This window comes from Bicyclus anynana, chromosome 8 (genome assembly GCF_947172395.1).
Source record: "Bicyclus anynana chromosome 8, ilBicAnyn1.1, whole genome shotgun sequence".
NCBI classification, from domain to species: domain Eukaryota; kingdom Metazoa; phylum Arthropoda; class Insecta; order Lepidoptera; family Nymphalidae; genus Bicyclus; species Bicyclus anynana.
The window spans coordinates 3,402,607-3,420,169 of NC_069090.1; the positions used below are offsets into that span (position 1 = coordinate 3,402,607).

Sequence of the window (17,563 nt, forward strand, 5' to 3'; positions counted from 1 at the left end):
AGTTATTTTCAAAGTTGACGCAACTAATCAAGATTTCAAAATAGTATAATACCCTAGGATAACTAGTCACAAAAAAAAATATGCGTACCATTTGTAAACAAGAACCAAATTTCTTAATTGTTCTTGTTGTTAGTAATAAATTTTACTATGTTCCAAAAATGTGTTTGTTATTTTAATTACACAACATTAAAGTAAATGTTCGAATTGTTTTCCACCGGCATTAATACAGGCACGACATCGCCTTAAAAACGACCGTTTTATTTTTCGCGCATATCTTCTAGCATTGATATGTGCCGCAGCCTGAGTGATTTTTTGCCGAAGCTCGTCCAATGTCGTAATCGGTTTTGCGTAGATCCTGTCTTTGAGACAACCCCAATAAAAGAAATCCAGGGGGTTTAGGTCGGGTGATCGGGGTGGCCATAGGATAGGACCAAGTCGCCCGATCCAACGCCCCGGATACTCGTGGTCTAGGTATTGTCTCACAGGACGAGCGTAGTGAGCTGGGCAACCATCATTTTGATACCACATATTTTGAAGGTCGCTTAGGGGGACGTCTTCTAGTAATTCTTGCAAATCATTTTGTAAAAAGTTCAAATAACTGTCCCCATCTAAGTTTCCTTGTAATTCAAAAGGCCCAATCACTTTTCCATTTAAAATGCCCGTCCATAAGTTGACCTTAAATTGATATTGGGATTTGTCTTCTCTCATCAGGTGCGGATTCTCATTGCTCCAGCTGTGTAGGTTGTGAAGATTTAAATAGCCATCTTTCTTGCAGGTTGTTTCATCCGACCATAGTACTTTATCCAAGAACTGAGGATCTTCCCGATGCTTTTGAAGCATCACTCGGCAAAATGCGATCCGCAGTGGATAGTCCCGTGATAGTAACGTTTGTACACGTCTGTAATGATATGGGTGTAGCCGATGACGTTTTAGTATTCGATGTGCTGAACTTTTTGGGATTCCCGTAGCTGCTTCTATGGCACGCACTGAGGTAGTTGAATCAATGTTTATTTCATTGAGAACTTCTTCATCGCATTCCGATCTAGGTCTTCCAGCGTTTCTTCTAGCTGACGGCAAACGACCCTCCGAAAACGCTTGATGCACATTCATAAATACCCGATAATCTGGATATCTTTGAGCGTTTGGGTACCTTTCTCGATACAATCTGCTAGCAGCGTTAGCATTGCACCGACATTCTCCATAAATGAGATGCATGTTAGCGTATTCCATCGGCGTGTATGGTTGCGGCATGATAACGCTAAACAGTCCAAAATACACCAAAAGTCCAATTCACAAAACACAGGCACAGTCCAAAATAATGCCAGGTCAGTTCAGTTTGCAGATCACTTAAGTCCAGTCCAAAATGCAAAGCCAAAAGTCGTTAGTACGAGAGCCACGTCAATTGAATACGGAAAGTTGCGCAGTAAACAAAGGAGCAGAGCGTACTGACTTGCTGGGAACAGGATTTTCTTTACCTGCATCATTGTCATTCAACAAAGAACATCTGTCTATCCCTCTCTAACGTATACTTATCGCTATCTTTCTCTCTCTCTCTCTCTCTTATTTTTAAATGTTATCGTTCGTTCCATTAAAATTCTAGGAAATTGCAACGTATGACTCACATCATTTTGTGCATAAAGTAAAAGTGATTTCTAGGAGCAAAAACATTTTAGAAATTTAGTTCTTGTTTACAAATGGTACGCATATTTTTTTTTTGCGACTAGTTATCTTAGGGTATTATACTATTTTGAAATCTTGATTAGTTGCGTCAACTTTGAAAATAACTTGCCATAGCGGTGTTCATACTTTTTTTTGCAAGACCATGAGTCAAAGTAGACTGAAAGTAAAAATCTTTAAAAATTTGAGGGAAAAAAAATATTTTGATATTTTTTTGTGTAAAAACTGCGGGCATTGTGGTGTTTTTAAGAGTTGTGGTGAATAGTAGTACTACTTAGGTTCCGATACAAAAAAAATCTTAAGCATATTTAAGAAATTGTAGCTGCGGTAGTTCAAAATATCATACAAGGTGTAAATTTTCAAAGAATTTTAAAATTTATTTTGTAACTAAAAAAAAAATTTAGGTATATTTTTTTTATTATTTTTCCTTAAGTGCTCATGAGCAGGTCAATCTTTTGGCGCCCGCTTATCGTTGAATTTTGGGACACGTTGTATATTTATTATATACTAGCGGACACCCGCGACTTCGTCCGCGTGATATTCAGTTTTTCACAAATCCGGCGGGAACAATATTTTTTCCGGAATTAAAATCTATTTCCATCCAAATCGCTTCAGTAACTGCAGCACAAAAGAGGAATAAACATACACACAAACTTTCGCTTTTATAATTATTTTAGTGTGATTAATTACTATGGGCCTCATAAGAAGGCTCAGAATCATGCAGCGGGCGATGGAACGAGCTATGCTCGGAGTATCTCTGATTGATCGAATCAGAAATGAGGAGATCCGCAGAAGGACCAACGACAAGACATAGCTTAACAAGTCGCGAAGCTGAAGTGGCAATGGGCGGGGCATATAGTTCTAAGAGCCGAAGGACGTCCGGGTCCCAAGGTGCTGGAATGGCGACCCCGCACTAGAGAGCGCAGAGTTGGTCGACCAGGTCCAGGTGGACTGACGACATCAAGGAGTCGCAGGGATTCGCTAGGTGCAGGCGGCTCAGGATCGTGATGTTTGGAAGTCCCTACAAAAAGTCTATGTCCTGCAGTGGACGTACATCGGCTGATATGATGATGATGATTATGTATATCTATCTCGATCTTTTATGCATATTTTAGTTTAAGATCGAAGAAGTATCAAATATTAGTTTAAGATTCGCGTAAGAACCGTGGTAGCCCAGTGGATGTGAGGGCGTGGATTCGAATCTGGTCGCGGCATTAACCTCGTGAAGATACCTGCATACCAGACAATTTTCTTAATTCTCCATGTGTGTTTTGAGTGGGCTGTCAGCTTAACCCCTCTCATTCTGAGAGGTGACTCGTGCTTAGCAGTGAGCCGAATATGGGTTGTTAATAATAGTATAATATCGAATTAGGAACCTTCGCTCATCTGGTCAAGCTATTAGCTATTATAATAACTATGGGTTTTATTATCCTTTTTTAATTAATTATTATTATGGATTTAAAATAACAAGTGACAATCAAAAAAGGAAATATATTTTCAGGCCCGCTTTCCCATGGGACTGGAAGTTTTTACTCTTGATTCTGATGAAGAAGATTCATCTGAGAAGCAACCCACTGATAGTACAGGTTAGTTTTAATTTCAAAAATATCTCTTAGTCTATCTTTTTCTTTATAATTTTTTCCATGTTTTTGTTATGTTGCATCTCCCCTTAACATCAGTGGGCGTAATATACGCACTACGAAATATCTTGATGACAGATAAGCAAATGCCAACCAATAGCAATCGACTCGAAAATATCGAGAAGTCATAAGTGAGATCCACTTCGCCGCCATTGGTCGACAATATGTCCTTTTCTCTTCAGGTGAGATCGCATTCAGAGGCTAACTTGTCATTGTAAAAATAATTACTCGATGTACTGTTTACCAACAAACAAATTAGAAATTAAGGTAGAAAACGTATGTCATTTCATAACTTATTCATTTTATTTTTTTTATAAAATGTTATTCAAAACAAACGGACGCCCGCGATTTCGTCCGCTCTTAAACCTCTTTAATTCAACCCTTACCTTTAGTGGTATCGCTGTAAAAACTTTCCCTTTTTCCCAACATTTTCCTTCACTGCTCTGCTAATATTGATTGTAGCGTGATGAAAAGTATACAATAACCTGCCTAAGAGTTTGATGAATAATTGTACCAAGTCTCATTAAAATCCGTCGAGTAGTTTTCGTTTCTATTACGAACATACAGACTCACAGACAAAAATTTTACTGATTGCATTTTTGGCATCAGTATCAATCACTAAGCACCCCCTGACAGTTATTTGGGAAATATATTTCATGTAGAGAATTGACCTCTCTACAGATTATAGATATAGTACTTAACTATATAGAAAAAATTGTTTTCAATAGATACCCTCTCTTACAAAGAAGATGCCTGACCTCGTAGTAGACCATTAGTCTGATGATGATAATAATGATTGTTAAATAACCATCTAAAATGAAACACAGCAGTGCCTATAGAGCCAGCTCCAGAGCCGGCCAAAAAGCGCAAACGCATCAAGTGCATCAACAAATCGTGCAACAGCAAAGACGTGGACATGACGTACTATGTAGCGGACGCGCGCACCGAGAAGTTCTTCGAGGTGGACTCCAAGAAACGCGCATACGTGTGCCAGAAGTGCGTAGATATCGTCGAGGCAAGGAGTCTGGTAAGACAATTTTTGATATGTAATCTTATTTCCCTTTCCTTTTAGGGTCATTTTAAAACAGGGTCCTATTACTGAGACTCCGCTGATCGTCCGTCCGCACCAGGTAACTCATGAACCGTGATAGCTAGACAGTTGAAATTTTCACTGATAATGTATTTTTGTTGCCGCTATAACAACATATACTGAAACAGAATGAAATAAATGTTTAAGGGAACTCCCATACAACAAACGATATACATTTTGTGATCATTTGATATGGTTGTACCCACAGAACAGACAACGCTAAAAGCTATTGCTTTTAGCTATAGAAGTAGCAAGGGGGCGTGGCCCGCGTACACCCGTGTGTGCGGAACAACGCAAGTGTGTACTAGCAGTCTTGTTTTGTACTGTGACAAAAGGAATAAATAATATTCAACTCTAAAAGAAGGGTGTCATATTTAATTTTTCACTAAATATTAAACGGCCATTAAGGCCACGCCCCTGGGTACGCTGGTTTCAATACAAAGAATTGATACTTTATAAATCTAGTTACCTTTTATATCTGTGGTTGTGTCAATGAAATGACATCAATAAGTCATCTATACTAGTAGTATATAGAGGAAAGATTTTGAATTAAATAGACTCTAAAACTACTCAACCATTTCTTTCACCATTAGAATCCTACATTATCCTAAATGAACATAGGCTATATTTTATCCCCATATTTCCACGGGAACGGAAACGACGCGAGTGAAGCGGCTGCTAGATAACATAAAATGGCAGTTATTATTAATTGCGAATATTATCGGACATGGTTGTTTCAACAAAATGGCGTTAAAAAAACACCGTAAATTAAAATGTATTATAAAGAGTTTAGTTTCCGTTCAGTTACAAATAACACACAACTACATTAGAAGTGTTGTTGTATCACCATGAAATAGGATAACTAATTGACTACTTTTATACTATGTAGTGATTAATAAATATATTATTTTTCACCCCTTCTTTAGTCGCCGAAAGGTCAATGTACGTTATTGCCAGCTCTTTTGATACGGAGTATAAGGAGTATTTGTTCTGAATACACTTTTTCGTTTTTAGGAGATCGTAGATAGGTTCAAGAACTTCATACCTCTGTTCCAACTGCACTCCGGTCGAGACCCTGAAGAGCTGGTGGAGATCTTCGACTCAGATTCCGATGAGGAACTGGAACCCGTACCCGTTCAGTTGCAGAATATTGGGCAAAAAGGAGCTGAGTAAGTGCACAATGCAAAATGTAACCTGTTATTGCCCAATTTGCACTGTTTGGTTTTAACCCAAATGCACAAACAAGGGTTATAAGTTGGTTGTGTGTGGAACTCTATTTGTCTGTCTACGTGCCTTCATAGCTGTCGATCTGATGAACTGATTTTCATTTAGTTGCTTTTGTTTAAAATATTTCTGTTTTAGGCTATGTTCAATGAAAATTGATTCAGCCGTTTAATAGTTATAGGAGAGTGGGTAAGTGAATGATAGTCAGCAAATATAACGAAATGGGGGCAAACCAATCAAATAAAAGGGTTTTATTTGTGTATTACAAAAATAGCTGTTTGTAGAGGTAGTTTTTGGGAAGGGATTGGATTTACTGAATTTAGCCGACATACTTGAGAGGGGTATGCATAATAAAAGGATTTGATTTGTAAATAAAAATAAATAAGTAAATAATTGTCTTTGATTCAGTTTGAATACTTCAATACCATTTAAAATTTTCTTTTTTATGGTGGAAAGAATTTGTCATGAAATTCGTTATTTTAGTTAAAAACCTTCGAGGGATTTCCAAAATTTTTAATTTCAAATTGTTATTTACAAATTTACTAATATTATTTTATAATTTTTCTATTCTGCTTTTTAGAATGCTGGAAGACAAATTGGAGGCCATGTTGAATGAGACGTGGGAGAAGTATCGCTTGGACGATCGCATCGTGGAAGCTCAGAAAGAGTTTCAGAAAGAAATTCAGAAAGTACGTGGTAAGTATCCACAATCTACGTCATCCAACCTATATCCTTAGCGCTTACTAACGCTTTTTGTACTACTGAATCGATTTTTTTTGATTACTGAAAATTTATTGGACCAATCTGGAATGCATTTTCCATCAAAAAAGAACTTCTTCAAAGTTGTTAAAAAAATGTACGGCGTTAAACAATCTCGGGAAACCACGGATTTTTTCGTGACAAAGTAATCGAGGGTATTATCTATTTAAATTTCAGCCAAATCGTTACAAACTCACGGCCTCCGTGGTGCAGTGGTATGCGTGGTGGATTTATAAAATGGAGGTCCTGGGTTTGATCCCAGGTCCAGGTCCAGGTCTAGGTTTGGCTGGTGGGAGGCGTCGGCCGTGGCTAGTTACCACCCTACCGACAAAGACGTACCGCCAAGTGATTTAGCGTTTCTGTACGATGTCGTGTAGAAACCGAAAAGGGGTGTGGATTTTCATCCTCCTAACAAGTTAGCCCGCTTCCATGACTGCATCATCTCTTACCATCTGGTGACAATGTAGTCAATAACTTGTAAAGAATAAAAAAAAACTTACGTTCATATAGTATTAGTTTATTATTAATTATTAATTATATACTCACGTTTATATTTGACGGCCGCGTGGCGCAGTGGGTGACCCTGCTTGTGTGATGAGCATGGGTGTTTTCCAGTGTCTGTGTGTATTTATACATTATATAAGTATTTAAGTATTTATATGTAGTATATAAATGTATATTAATATTATAATATCAACTATCTTAGTACCCATAACACCCATTAACATTACTCTGTATGCTTACTTTAGTTAGGGCTAGATAGTGATGTGTATTGTTTAAGTATATTTATTATTATTATTATTAGTAGAATCTAAGAACATGATGATTTTTACCAGTTCAAAGAACTTCGTTCTATCGATTATGTAAACTTCCAGAGGAGAAGGAAAGGATCGACGCCATGTTCAAGGAGTGCCAGGCGGCGACGGACAAGTTGCGCAACTCGCTGTACCTCACCTTCGAGCCCGAGACGCATGAGAAGCCCGCCATCATCGTGTATGACACGCCCACTTGCTCGGTGAGTCTTTTTTTCTTTACAAGTTAGCCCTTGACTAATCCGTCCGTGGTTTAGCTCAAAGACTATTAATACCTTGTCGTCATCAACCCATATTCGGCTCACTGCTGAGCTCGAGTCTCCTCTCAGAATGAGACGGGTAAGGCCAATAGTCCACCACGCTGGCCCAATGCGGATTGGCAGACTTCACACACGCAGAGAGTTAAGATAATTCTCTGGTATGCAGGTTTCCTCACGATGTTTTCCTTCACCGATTGAGACACGTGATATTTAATTTCTTAAAATGCACACAACTGAAATGATGGAGGTGCATGCCCCGGACCGGATTCGAACCCACACCCTAGAGTAGGTATCAATCCACTGGGCTATGAGCCGTGATAGCCCAGTGGATTAATACCTACTAGAACTATATTAATACTACACTATAAAAAAATGCGTGCGTACAAAGTACACATGTCAGAAGTGAAACTTCTTTGGCGAACTAATTTATAAATCTTTTTTATATTTATACAAATTTAAAACTTTAGATTTCCGAGACTAAGAGGAAGGGAAAAAGGAAGATAGGTTAGGAATTTAATTGTCATTAAAATACAATAAATAGATGAAAAATCTGCGTTTACTGCAAATGACTCTATGCGACAGAAATGCCATCTAAAGTTCTAATAATTAACTAGTAAACGAATACACAACCAATATGGCGTGTATTATTTCTCGATATCTCGTATTCTCTCTCTCATTCAATCTTTCTCACTATAGCTCTCTCCCACCTCTCACTCCATAGCACTGTGCGTGATACGACGTTCGCTCTGACTCACTTTTCCTCTCAATCTTTCTCACTTGCTTGCTCCCTACTCTCACTCCACGGCTAGTTGCTTCATGCTACGTTCGCCCTGTCTTACTCTCTCTCTCAATCGGTCTCGTTCGCTCTCTCTCTCTTTTTCGACACTTCCGTTGCATACCGGCGTGACGTTACATTTGTATTTTACCCTTAATTTTACCCTCATGCGCCTAAAGAAGTTTCACTTCAAAAATGACGAAAAATCTAATAAAATGTTAATTAATACTTTTTTAGTGGAGATATATTTTTTTACTTTTCATTTTTTTTCTGAGGTTTGAACTTGGAGCCAACAATGTTCCTAATACGCCTTTCGGCATTCGGGAAAGTGATTTATTTTTTATTATTTTATTGTACTAATAACTAATTTAATAAAGCGTTTTTTGAGGATGGTGAATTTATGAATTTATAAGTATGCTGATTATTATTATTATATTTATTAGGGACAGTTACACAAACATTTAGTAGGGGAAGTTTTCAAAAAATTGTTTGTCAATTATTTATTTACTGACCCTCACTTAGTCATCACAAAATGTCATTTGAACTGGCACAATTACATAAAAACTAGTATTTTATTACTTTCTAAACCGTTTAGATGTAAAACATAAAATTTGTTTGTTGTTGTAAAAAAACAAGCTTGTTGTTAGGTAAGGTTGTAGTGATAATATGACAGACCAAGAACGTTTTAGTAAAATACCTGTATTAGAAATGTTCTTCACTCATCTGTTTATTGCATGAAAAGTGTTTTATATCAACATTAGTATGCTATCTATGATCCGTATTAGAAACGACTTTCATCTAACTGTTTAATGGATAAAAAGTGACATTAATGATAGTTATTAATTGTTAATAATAGTTTGGGTAGGAAATTTTAAGGCAACCTGCTCACAATATATTTTTTTAACCTACTAAATTTGATATAAAACACTTCGTCATATAGACAGATGGGTGAGAACGTTTTTATTAAGGATCTTCTACTATTTGTGTGTATATCACAGTGGACACACATACAGACAATATTACAAATACAACCAAAGCTAAATGGAATTCCTGACTACATAAGTTTTAATACTTACAGTTCATCTTGACTGCTCGCTTTTATTTATATATTTCTTTTATTTTTCAGTATTCTTGCTTGGAATCGGCAGCTCCTCCAATTGTAAGTAAATTTATGCATTCAAGTTTAAAAAAAAAATGTATTTTTTTCAAATTTACACCAAACCATAAACGTTCACCTGTATAACATTAGTGTGATTTATGTGAACAAAATCAAAATTTTCGAGTTTGTCATAAAGAGTTACGTATTTTTTTTTAATTTATAAAAAATAAGACGATGTCAATAAATGAAAAACATATTTTTCTTTTCAGATAACTCAGGTGGAACCACCTTCAAGCACGGTAAGATAACTTTTATGTATCCAGTAGTTCCTGAGCCTATTCTTGACAAACATGAAAAAATAAAATATTACCTTTTTACAATGTTACTTTAGACAGAGGATAGTTACTTTAGAGGTTGGTTCGATATCCGCCCGCTGGATTATTTTCGCTGTGACAATTTTCGCTGCGACTATTGGACGCTGTGACAATTTTCGCTGCGACTATTGACGCTGTGACAATTTTCGCTGCGACTATTGACGCTGTGACAATTTTCGCTGCGACTATTGACGCTGTGACAATTTTCGCTGCGACTATTGACGCTGTGACAATTTTCGCTGCGACTATTGACGCTGTGACAATTTTCGCTGTGACTATTGACGCTGTGACAATTTTCGCTGTGACTATTGTCACTGTGACTATTGTCACTGTGACTATTGTCGCTGTGACTAGTGTCAATGTGACTATTGCCGACTATAATAATAATAATAATACTATTGCCGACTATTTTCAATAAAATAACATCCTAATCTGACCCAAGCTAGAAATCGAACTCTTTGTTAAGATCCACAGCACGACCAACTGCGTCAAAGAGTTTGTGAAAAAAAGGAATATTTACGAGCACTAACTTTTTTTTATTTTTAATTGTTTACAAGTTAGCCCTTGACTACAATCTCACTTGATGGTAAGTGATGCAATGAAGTGGTGCAATCTAAGATGCAAGCGGGCTAACTTGTTTGGAGGAGCATGAAAATCCACACCCCTTTCGGTTTCTTTACGACATCGTACTGGAACGCTAAATCGATGGCAATTAAGAAAACCTCAAACGGCCCAGCTTGGGATCGAACCCAGGACTTCCATCTTGTAAATCCTTCAAAAACTAAAAGCATTTTTTGTCCCAGAGTCGCCAGAACAAGCGTCGTCTATCGTCGCCCAAGGACAGTGGCGAGTCACCCGCGAAGAAGAACGCACCACCCACCCCCTTACCGGCTCCGGTACCACCCGCGCCGGAGGTTGTTGTTGAACAAGTTAGTATCCCATACCCATGGTCTCCTTCCTATTGCGTAGTTGCCGTTCCTGAGATAATCATCATCATCATATAAGCCGATGAACGTCCACTGCAGGACATGGGCCTTTTGTAGGGACTTCCAAACGTCACGACACCGAGCCGCCTGCATCCAGCGAATGCCTGCGACTCGCTTGATTTCGTCAGTCCTGGTGGGGGGTCGGTCAACACTGCGCTTACTAGTGCGGGGTCGCCATTCCAGCACTTTGGGACCCCAGCGTCCATCGGCTCTTCGAACTATGTGCCCCGCCCATTGCCACTTCAGCTTCGCAATTCGTTGAGCTATGTCGGTGACTTTGGTTCTTCTGCGGATCTCCTAATTTCTGATTCGATCACGCAGAGATACTCCTAACATAGCTCGTTCCATCGCCCGCTGTGTGACTCTGAGCCTTCTCATGAGGTTAGTATACCATACCCAATCCATACCCATAATCTCCTTCTATCTGGCGTAGTTTCCATTCCTGTGCTAATACTGGACTAAAATATAGCCTACTAGCATAAGTCCGCGACTTCGTCCGTCCTTAAACCTCCCTAAACTAGCCCTGTCGTAAAATCTGTTCTCAGAGGACGAGTACTAAATTAGAACTACGTCCCTGCCACGATGATTGAACAATCAAATTAACCAACATGATAAAAAAAGGGTTGACCCAGAATAACTAACAGTTCGCTTTTTGCTGTGTCTGCCTCGGAGAGCACGTGCCATTGACATCTGATAGTGATCTTTATGAAGTTGATAATTATCACGAAACTCGCTAAACTGAATTTGTGCAGTTCCAATTACTCTCTATTAGGATCTAGAGGAAATCAACCTTGCAGTATAATTTTAATTTTTATAGCTATTATGATAAGTTAGCTAAAGTTTGTTATTGTATTCCTTATAATGTATTTTAATTTCCGCAAAAAAAAAATATATTAATTTCTTATTCCATGTATTTAAACAGGTGTATGTATAAGACGAGTGACATAAGTGACAATTGAGTAATTTCACAGAGAAGCCGTATAGAAGTATACTCGTATGTAAAAGTTGTAATTTTTTCAGGAACCGAAGGCGTACCCGACAACTGTGGAGAGAATTGATGACGATGTGAGTGATTTAATGTTTCTTCATATGTGTTTAAGATAATAAGATTGTGTTTACGTGTATTAGATCAATCATGAGTGTATGGACCCTAGTTCTTAATGTAATAGAAGCAAATCACTGGCTCATCCCTACACTCGTATCGCAAGCAGCGAGAGCTCGAGTCTCCTGTCAGAATGAAAGGGGTTAGGTCAATAGTCCACCTCGCTGGCTCAATGCGGATTGGCAGACTTCACACACGCAGAGAATTAACAAAATTCTCAGGTATGCAGGTTTCCTCACGATGTTTTGTCCTTCACCGTTTGAGACACGTCATATTTAATTTCTTAAAATGCACACAACTGCAAACTTGGAGGTGAATTCCCCGGACCGGATTCGAACCCACACCCTCAGGAATCGGAGGCAGAGGTCATATCCACTGGGCTATCACGACTCTATGGTATCTATTTATTAGACACAAACACTACAATGAGTATTTTAAATGTACTGGCTGTAATAGAAACTTTCTAATCGTCTGCGAGAATACTAGGAGGTTTCGTTGACCGTAGAAAATGTTAGATTACTGGCAGAACCTCACAGTTTCACCGGCGTAGATCCCATCCTCTTGTAAATACGGGGATACAATATCCAGTTTTATAGCCTCAATAGCTCAACGGTAAGCGCGTTCGGACTCATCTTCGAAGGGTGGTGGTTCGATCCCCGCCGCGTTGGTCTATTGTCGTACCCACTCCTAGCACATTCTTTCCCTACTAGTTGGAGGAGAATGAATATATTGGTTATATTAAAAAAAACATGGCATATATTCTTTATATAATGTACCTACTCGTATTTATTTCGCTTTGTTTTGATGAAAGAATTTTTCAAATCGATATAGTTTATTTATTACATAGACACATACAACTAATTCATATTTATAATATGAGCAGGTTACCAGGCGTATCGAATTTTAAATTAAAATTAAATGTCCCGCTCGGGACAGGCTCAGTCCCACTTTTCGGAAATAGCGTACTGTGAAAGGGCGGGCGGTTGGCACACTTACTTAGCAGACTATTGTGTTATGTTGTTTGTACGACATATTTTTCTAATCAATAAAACTTTTTGATTTTGTTTACTTACTGTTTTTTTTTAAACGAATAAGACTCAACTATTTAACAGGGTAAATCTGATTTAAAATACATATCAGATTTTTATTATAATACATTTATACATTCCATGGATCTATTGTCACGAAAACGTAATTTGAACTCTTAAATTCAAATTATTCTAATAATAAATTATTCTAAAATTATAAAATCATAATTATTTAAAAAGTTTTGGTCATACACGTTTCTTTACGATGTCCCGCTTTCGACGTAAGAATCTCGTTTTCTAAATCCTGACTTATTTTGGCGCTTTTTGAGTCCCTAAATAAGTTAGGATTTAGGGATTTTTTGAGTGAAATAACCATAAAAAAGTTGTTGACTTGACTGACTTGGCAAAAAAAAAATCAAGCAACGCTGGTATTAACTTTTTTTTTTTAATAATAAGCTTTACGGCTCTGGGTTCTAGCCCTTTTGAGCCCCGCTGGTATTAACTGACAGTTTGTCGACAGAACACCGACATATCGGTGGTGCAGCTGTCGGTGGAGGCGGCGCCCGCGGACCTGCCGCCGCCGGGCGAGCTCACGCACCCGCCCGTCAAAGTCGGCATGACGGTGTACGCCATGAAGAACGCCTTCGGCACGTGGCTCAAGGCGAAGGTCGTGGAGATCACGCCCAAGGCGCATGTGAGTAGTTCACACCATGGAATCAAAATCAAAGTTCATTCACTTTAAGCCATAAATTAAAGAATATTAGGGAGATAGAGCGCACGGAACACGTCGGTTGTGTTTAGTATCCAAATACAAAAACGAATATATTCTAGAGTCAGTACGACACGAAGCGTCACATCAGTAACTTTCAATTATATTCAAGAAAATAGGGGTCTTATGTTTTTAAATATTTTAAAAACTTTTTACAAAAACTAAAAAAATAAGTTGGAGTATTTTTTTTTGGTAATTATTGAAATCTATTATGATATCAATATATCTAATTGTTGTTAGTGTTAAATCTTAAAAAACAAATTATGAAAACAGTTTCTATGTGCGGATGTTAAGGAGACGCGTGACTTTTGTTTTTTATGGGTTTCACCTGCTTTACCACGCTGCTTGTAAAGACTCATTCTGGATCATTCTTTATTCTGGGTTTCAAGAACTATTTAAAGAGCTAAATATTTACATCAAAACGTTTACTTAGTCGAAGTTCTTACACCATTGATGAACTCCTCGATGATAAAGGTGCTTGGAGACCATTGGATCAGCTTCCACCTTCACTTCTTTTTCTTCTTCTTTCCTGAACCTTTCCGCACTTGGCCACAAAATGACAAAAATGGTACGATTTGTTTGAAAGAGCAACTATTGAGTTTATTTACCGGCTCTTCTCAGCAGAACCTGCCTTCCGAACCGGTGGTAGAGTATGTACAAATAGTCGAAGTTGTCGTTTAAAAATGCTTATAAATTTAGCTTACTTGAAATAAATGTTTTTTTTTTTACTTGAACAAAATTCTGCCGAACTTTAAGTAACAACTTTATGGTATTACTAACTGACGCCGCGGGGTTTCACCCGCGTGTTTTCTTTCCCGTATGAATACTGGGATAATATACTTATAGCCTATAGCCTACCCCCGATAAATGGGCTATCTAACAGTGAAAGAATTTTTCAAATCGGACCATTAGTTCCTGAGATTAGCGCGTTCAAGCAAACAAACGAACTCTTCAGCTTTATAATATTAGTAGGTATAGATCATTATGAAATTGATCAAATTACAGAACAGACCGTTCACGATGGTGCGCGTAAGGTTCGAGCACAAAGTGACCAAGAATCCCTTCAAGACGTTACCAGCGCGCTGCATCGCTTACTTCGAGCCTTCGGAAGTTAGAATGACCATAGGTGAGCGTCCTGTTAAGTCTGGCAATTTCGTGGACGACACTCCCATGATATGCGGGCGACAAGGGGAAAGAGTGCGGGGAAGTGAAGTGCTTTGGTCGTGGGTTTTTCATTTATCGCTACACGTCCCCGGCCCGCTCTGCATCGGGAGTGTTACGAACAAAGTTGCCAAGCTATACATACTGCTATACGTACCTATTCTACAGCCTTTCTTGATGAGTACTGTTTACCAACAAACAAATTAAAAATGAGGGTATAAATCACTAGTCATTTCACACCTTATAATAATTACAATTAACTTGTTCTTAAATTTTTTTTTTTTTTTTTTTTTTTTTTTTTTTTTTATTGTAGGAGGAAATCCTCATGGATGACATCCAGGTACCCTGGATGACGATGTCCGACTTCACCGTTGGTATCGGCGCCCTACGGACTAAAACCTCCTACATTCGCAGACCGTCCTTCCCGGTACCGTTGGAAACATTACTTCGGGAAGGGGTTGTCTTTTTAGGCATCAATCCTTCTTTGTCGCTCCCATTCGTCCTGCACCCGTCTGCCTATAATGCAATGGATCATTTCTGCGGCCTTTCTCCACCCCTCTTCGCTCGCCAGCATATATGGCACCAAGTTATATTTTGACAGGAGTTCATTACTTCCGAGGACTCTACTTCTTAAGTTTTTAAACTCTACGCACTCAAAAATGGCGTGGTTCGGTGTGTCTTCTTCTCCGCAATAACAACAATCTTCGCTAGCTGCTTTACCTATAGCATAGAGGTAAGTATTAAAAACCCCATGCCCGCTCAGTGCCTGTGTTATTAGCTTGTCGACTTCACCATGCTTCCTGTTCAGCCATTTAGGGAGATCTTGAATGAGGTCTCGGGTCCATTGTCCTTTTCCTTTTTCGCTCCACTCTTTGCTCCATTCTAGTATTGTCCTTTGCCTTAGTTCTTTTGCAGTTATTTGGTCGACACTTTCGTATTGCCTAGTACGTTCTATAGCTAGCAAATCTAAGGGTATTATGCCCGCTATAACCAGGACAGCTTCTCTAGATATAGTTCGGTACGCGCCACAGATTTGGATAGCTAGGCGCCGCTGTATTTTGCCAAACATGTCACTGTATTTAGCCATTTTAAGAGCTTGGCTCCAGATCGGGGCCCCATACAGAATGACCGAGTGTGCAACTGATGCTAGGACTCTTCTTTTGCTAGCTCTTGGTCCTCCTTTCCTGGGCATTAGTTGGCTAAGTGCAGTTGTTAGTTTTTTCCTTAAATTAATGAAAATAAATTTGTGAAAATAATAAATTAATGAAAATAATGAAAATAAAAAAAAAAAAAAAAAAAAAATTTGACAAGCTTTTGCCCGCGACTTCGTTCGCGTGGACTTCAGGTTCGTCCCGTCTAGTCTAGGACACAACCGTCAACGTCGTCTGCCCTCACGCGTCTACCCGCGTTCGGGTCGCGCACTCAGCGATGAGCCACTTCTTCCCCACCGCACCTACCCCGCTCCCCCCACGCCCCGTTCGCCTGGCACCGCTGCCGGTATTTATCACCGAAACGGTATTTATCGCCGAAATTGCTATGACTCTGCATTTTAAATCTGTGATATCTTCGAAAATATTTATTTAATTTACATGCTGTAAAAAGCCATATTGATCTTTATTAAATGCACAATGTATTTAAGATACTTAATTGGATAAGGATTAATACTGTATTGCTTAAAATCGCTTCGTAAATAAGCCATTATTTCTCGTACAAAGTAAAGGATAAAAAACATATACCATCACGGACTTTTTTGTAGACCTTTTTAAGTTGTACAATACTGTAGTACATTGTTTTGATCTATCTTGTAGGATTCAGTCAGCGTTTGCAATGTAAGCGCAAAAAATGTGTTTTTTACGACCTCACATTCGAAACCTCAAAAATTGTAGCCTATGTGTTATTCTGATGTATAAGCTATAGCCTATGTGTTATTCTGATGTATAAGCTATATTGTGGTAAAGTTTCATTCAAATCCATTCAGTAGTTTTTACGTGAAAGAGTAACAAACATCCATACATCCATACTTACAAACTTTCGCCTTTATAATAGTAGTAGGATTAATAAGCTTAGAACAATTCGATATTTTAAATATATTTTATGTAACATTTATAAACAAACCATACATAATTTTAAATCAATAAGTTTTGAAATGACATGCGTTATTTATTTGTTGGTTAACAGTATTCATTAAGAAAGGCTGTATAGAAAGGAAATTCCCTGTACCTTGAGGACTCAATACGAAACTCTATTGGTGAAGTCATTTTCCATTTTGTATAATAAATGCATAAAGTGGCAAGTGTATACCCCACTTTTTAACCTTGTACACACCATTGGTCACCACTCACCACGTCATGTGTAGGTACTCGTGTGATAGCGCTGTTCAAGGACATCACTTCGCGCCAGGCGTACTACTCCGGCGTCGTCGCAGAGATACCTAATCCTGTCAATAACTATCGGTAAGAGAATACATTGATTATATTACTGTTATTTTTTTAATAATGCTATAGTTTTACGTTTCTTATTGTTGTGAATCTTTCTGGGGCAGAGTTATGACCAAGTTCATTAGATCGCTTTGACTTGGATCATCCATTTATAGCCTGGCAAAAAAGAATAAAAATTAATAGGGGCGCCATAATCGTTAATATGGCAACACGAATACAAAAAACGTAAACGTAACAATAACAACATAACCTTCAAAGCCAACAGAATAATCAGGAAAACACTTAAAAGCTTCAAAAATATGTAAATATTGTAAAATACTTCAGATCACAACATTTATAGTACTCTAAAATAAACATTGTCCAGATCCG

At 38.2% G+C, this 17,563-nt stretch overlaps 1 protein-coding gene across 2 annotated transcripts in view; it reads left to right on the forward strand.

Moving 5' to 3' along the window:
- Positions 1 to 17,563, forward strand: part of LOC112051969 (kinesin-related protein 4) — a 45,041-nt gene that overhangs the window by 6,394 nt on the left and 21,084 nt on the right. The window contains exons 7-18 of one of the 2 annotated variants that reach the window (XM_052882962.1): positions 3,179 to 3,263; positions 4,145 to 4,344; positions 5,422 to 5,576; positions 6,212 to 6,327; positions 7,266 to 7,405; positions 9,364 to 9,396; positions 9,606 to 9,635; positions 10,514 to 10,639; positions 11,717 to 11,761; positions 13,347 to 13,520; positions 14,601 to 14,721; positions 17,113 to 17,209. In XM_052882962.1, the coding sequence (XP_052738922.1) occupies positions 3,179 to 3,263; positions 4,145 to 4,344; positions 5,422 to 5,576; positions 6,212 to 6,327; positions 7,266 to 7,405; positions 9,364 to 9,396; positions 9,606 to 9,635; positions 10,514 to 10,639; positions 11,717 to 11,761; positions 13,347 to 13,520; positions 14,601 to 14,721; positions 17,113 to 17,209 (1,322 nt within the window). The remainder of the gene's footprint in view (positions 1 to 3,178; positions 3,264 to 4,144; positions 4,345 to 5,421; positions 5,577 to 6,211; positions 6,328 to 7,265; positions 7,406 to 9,363; positions 9,397 to 9,605; positions 9,636 to 10,513; positions 10,640 to 11,716; positions 11,762 to 13,346; positions 13,521 to 14,600; positions 14,722 to 17,112; positions 17,210 to 17,563) is intronic. The other variant, XM_052882963.1, reaches the window with a different exon arrangement.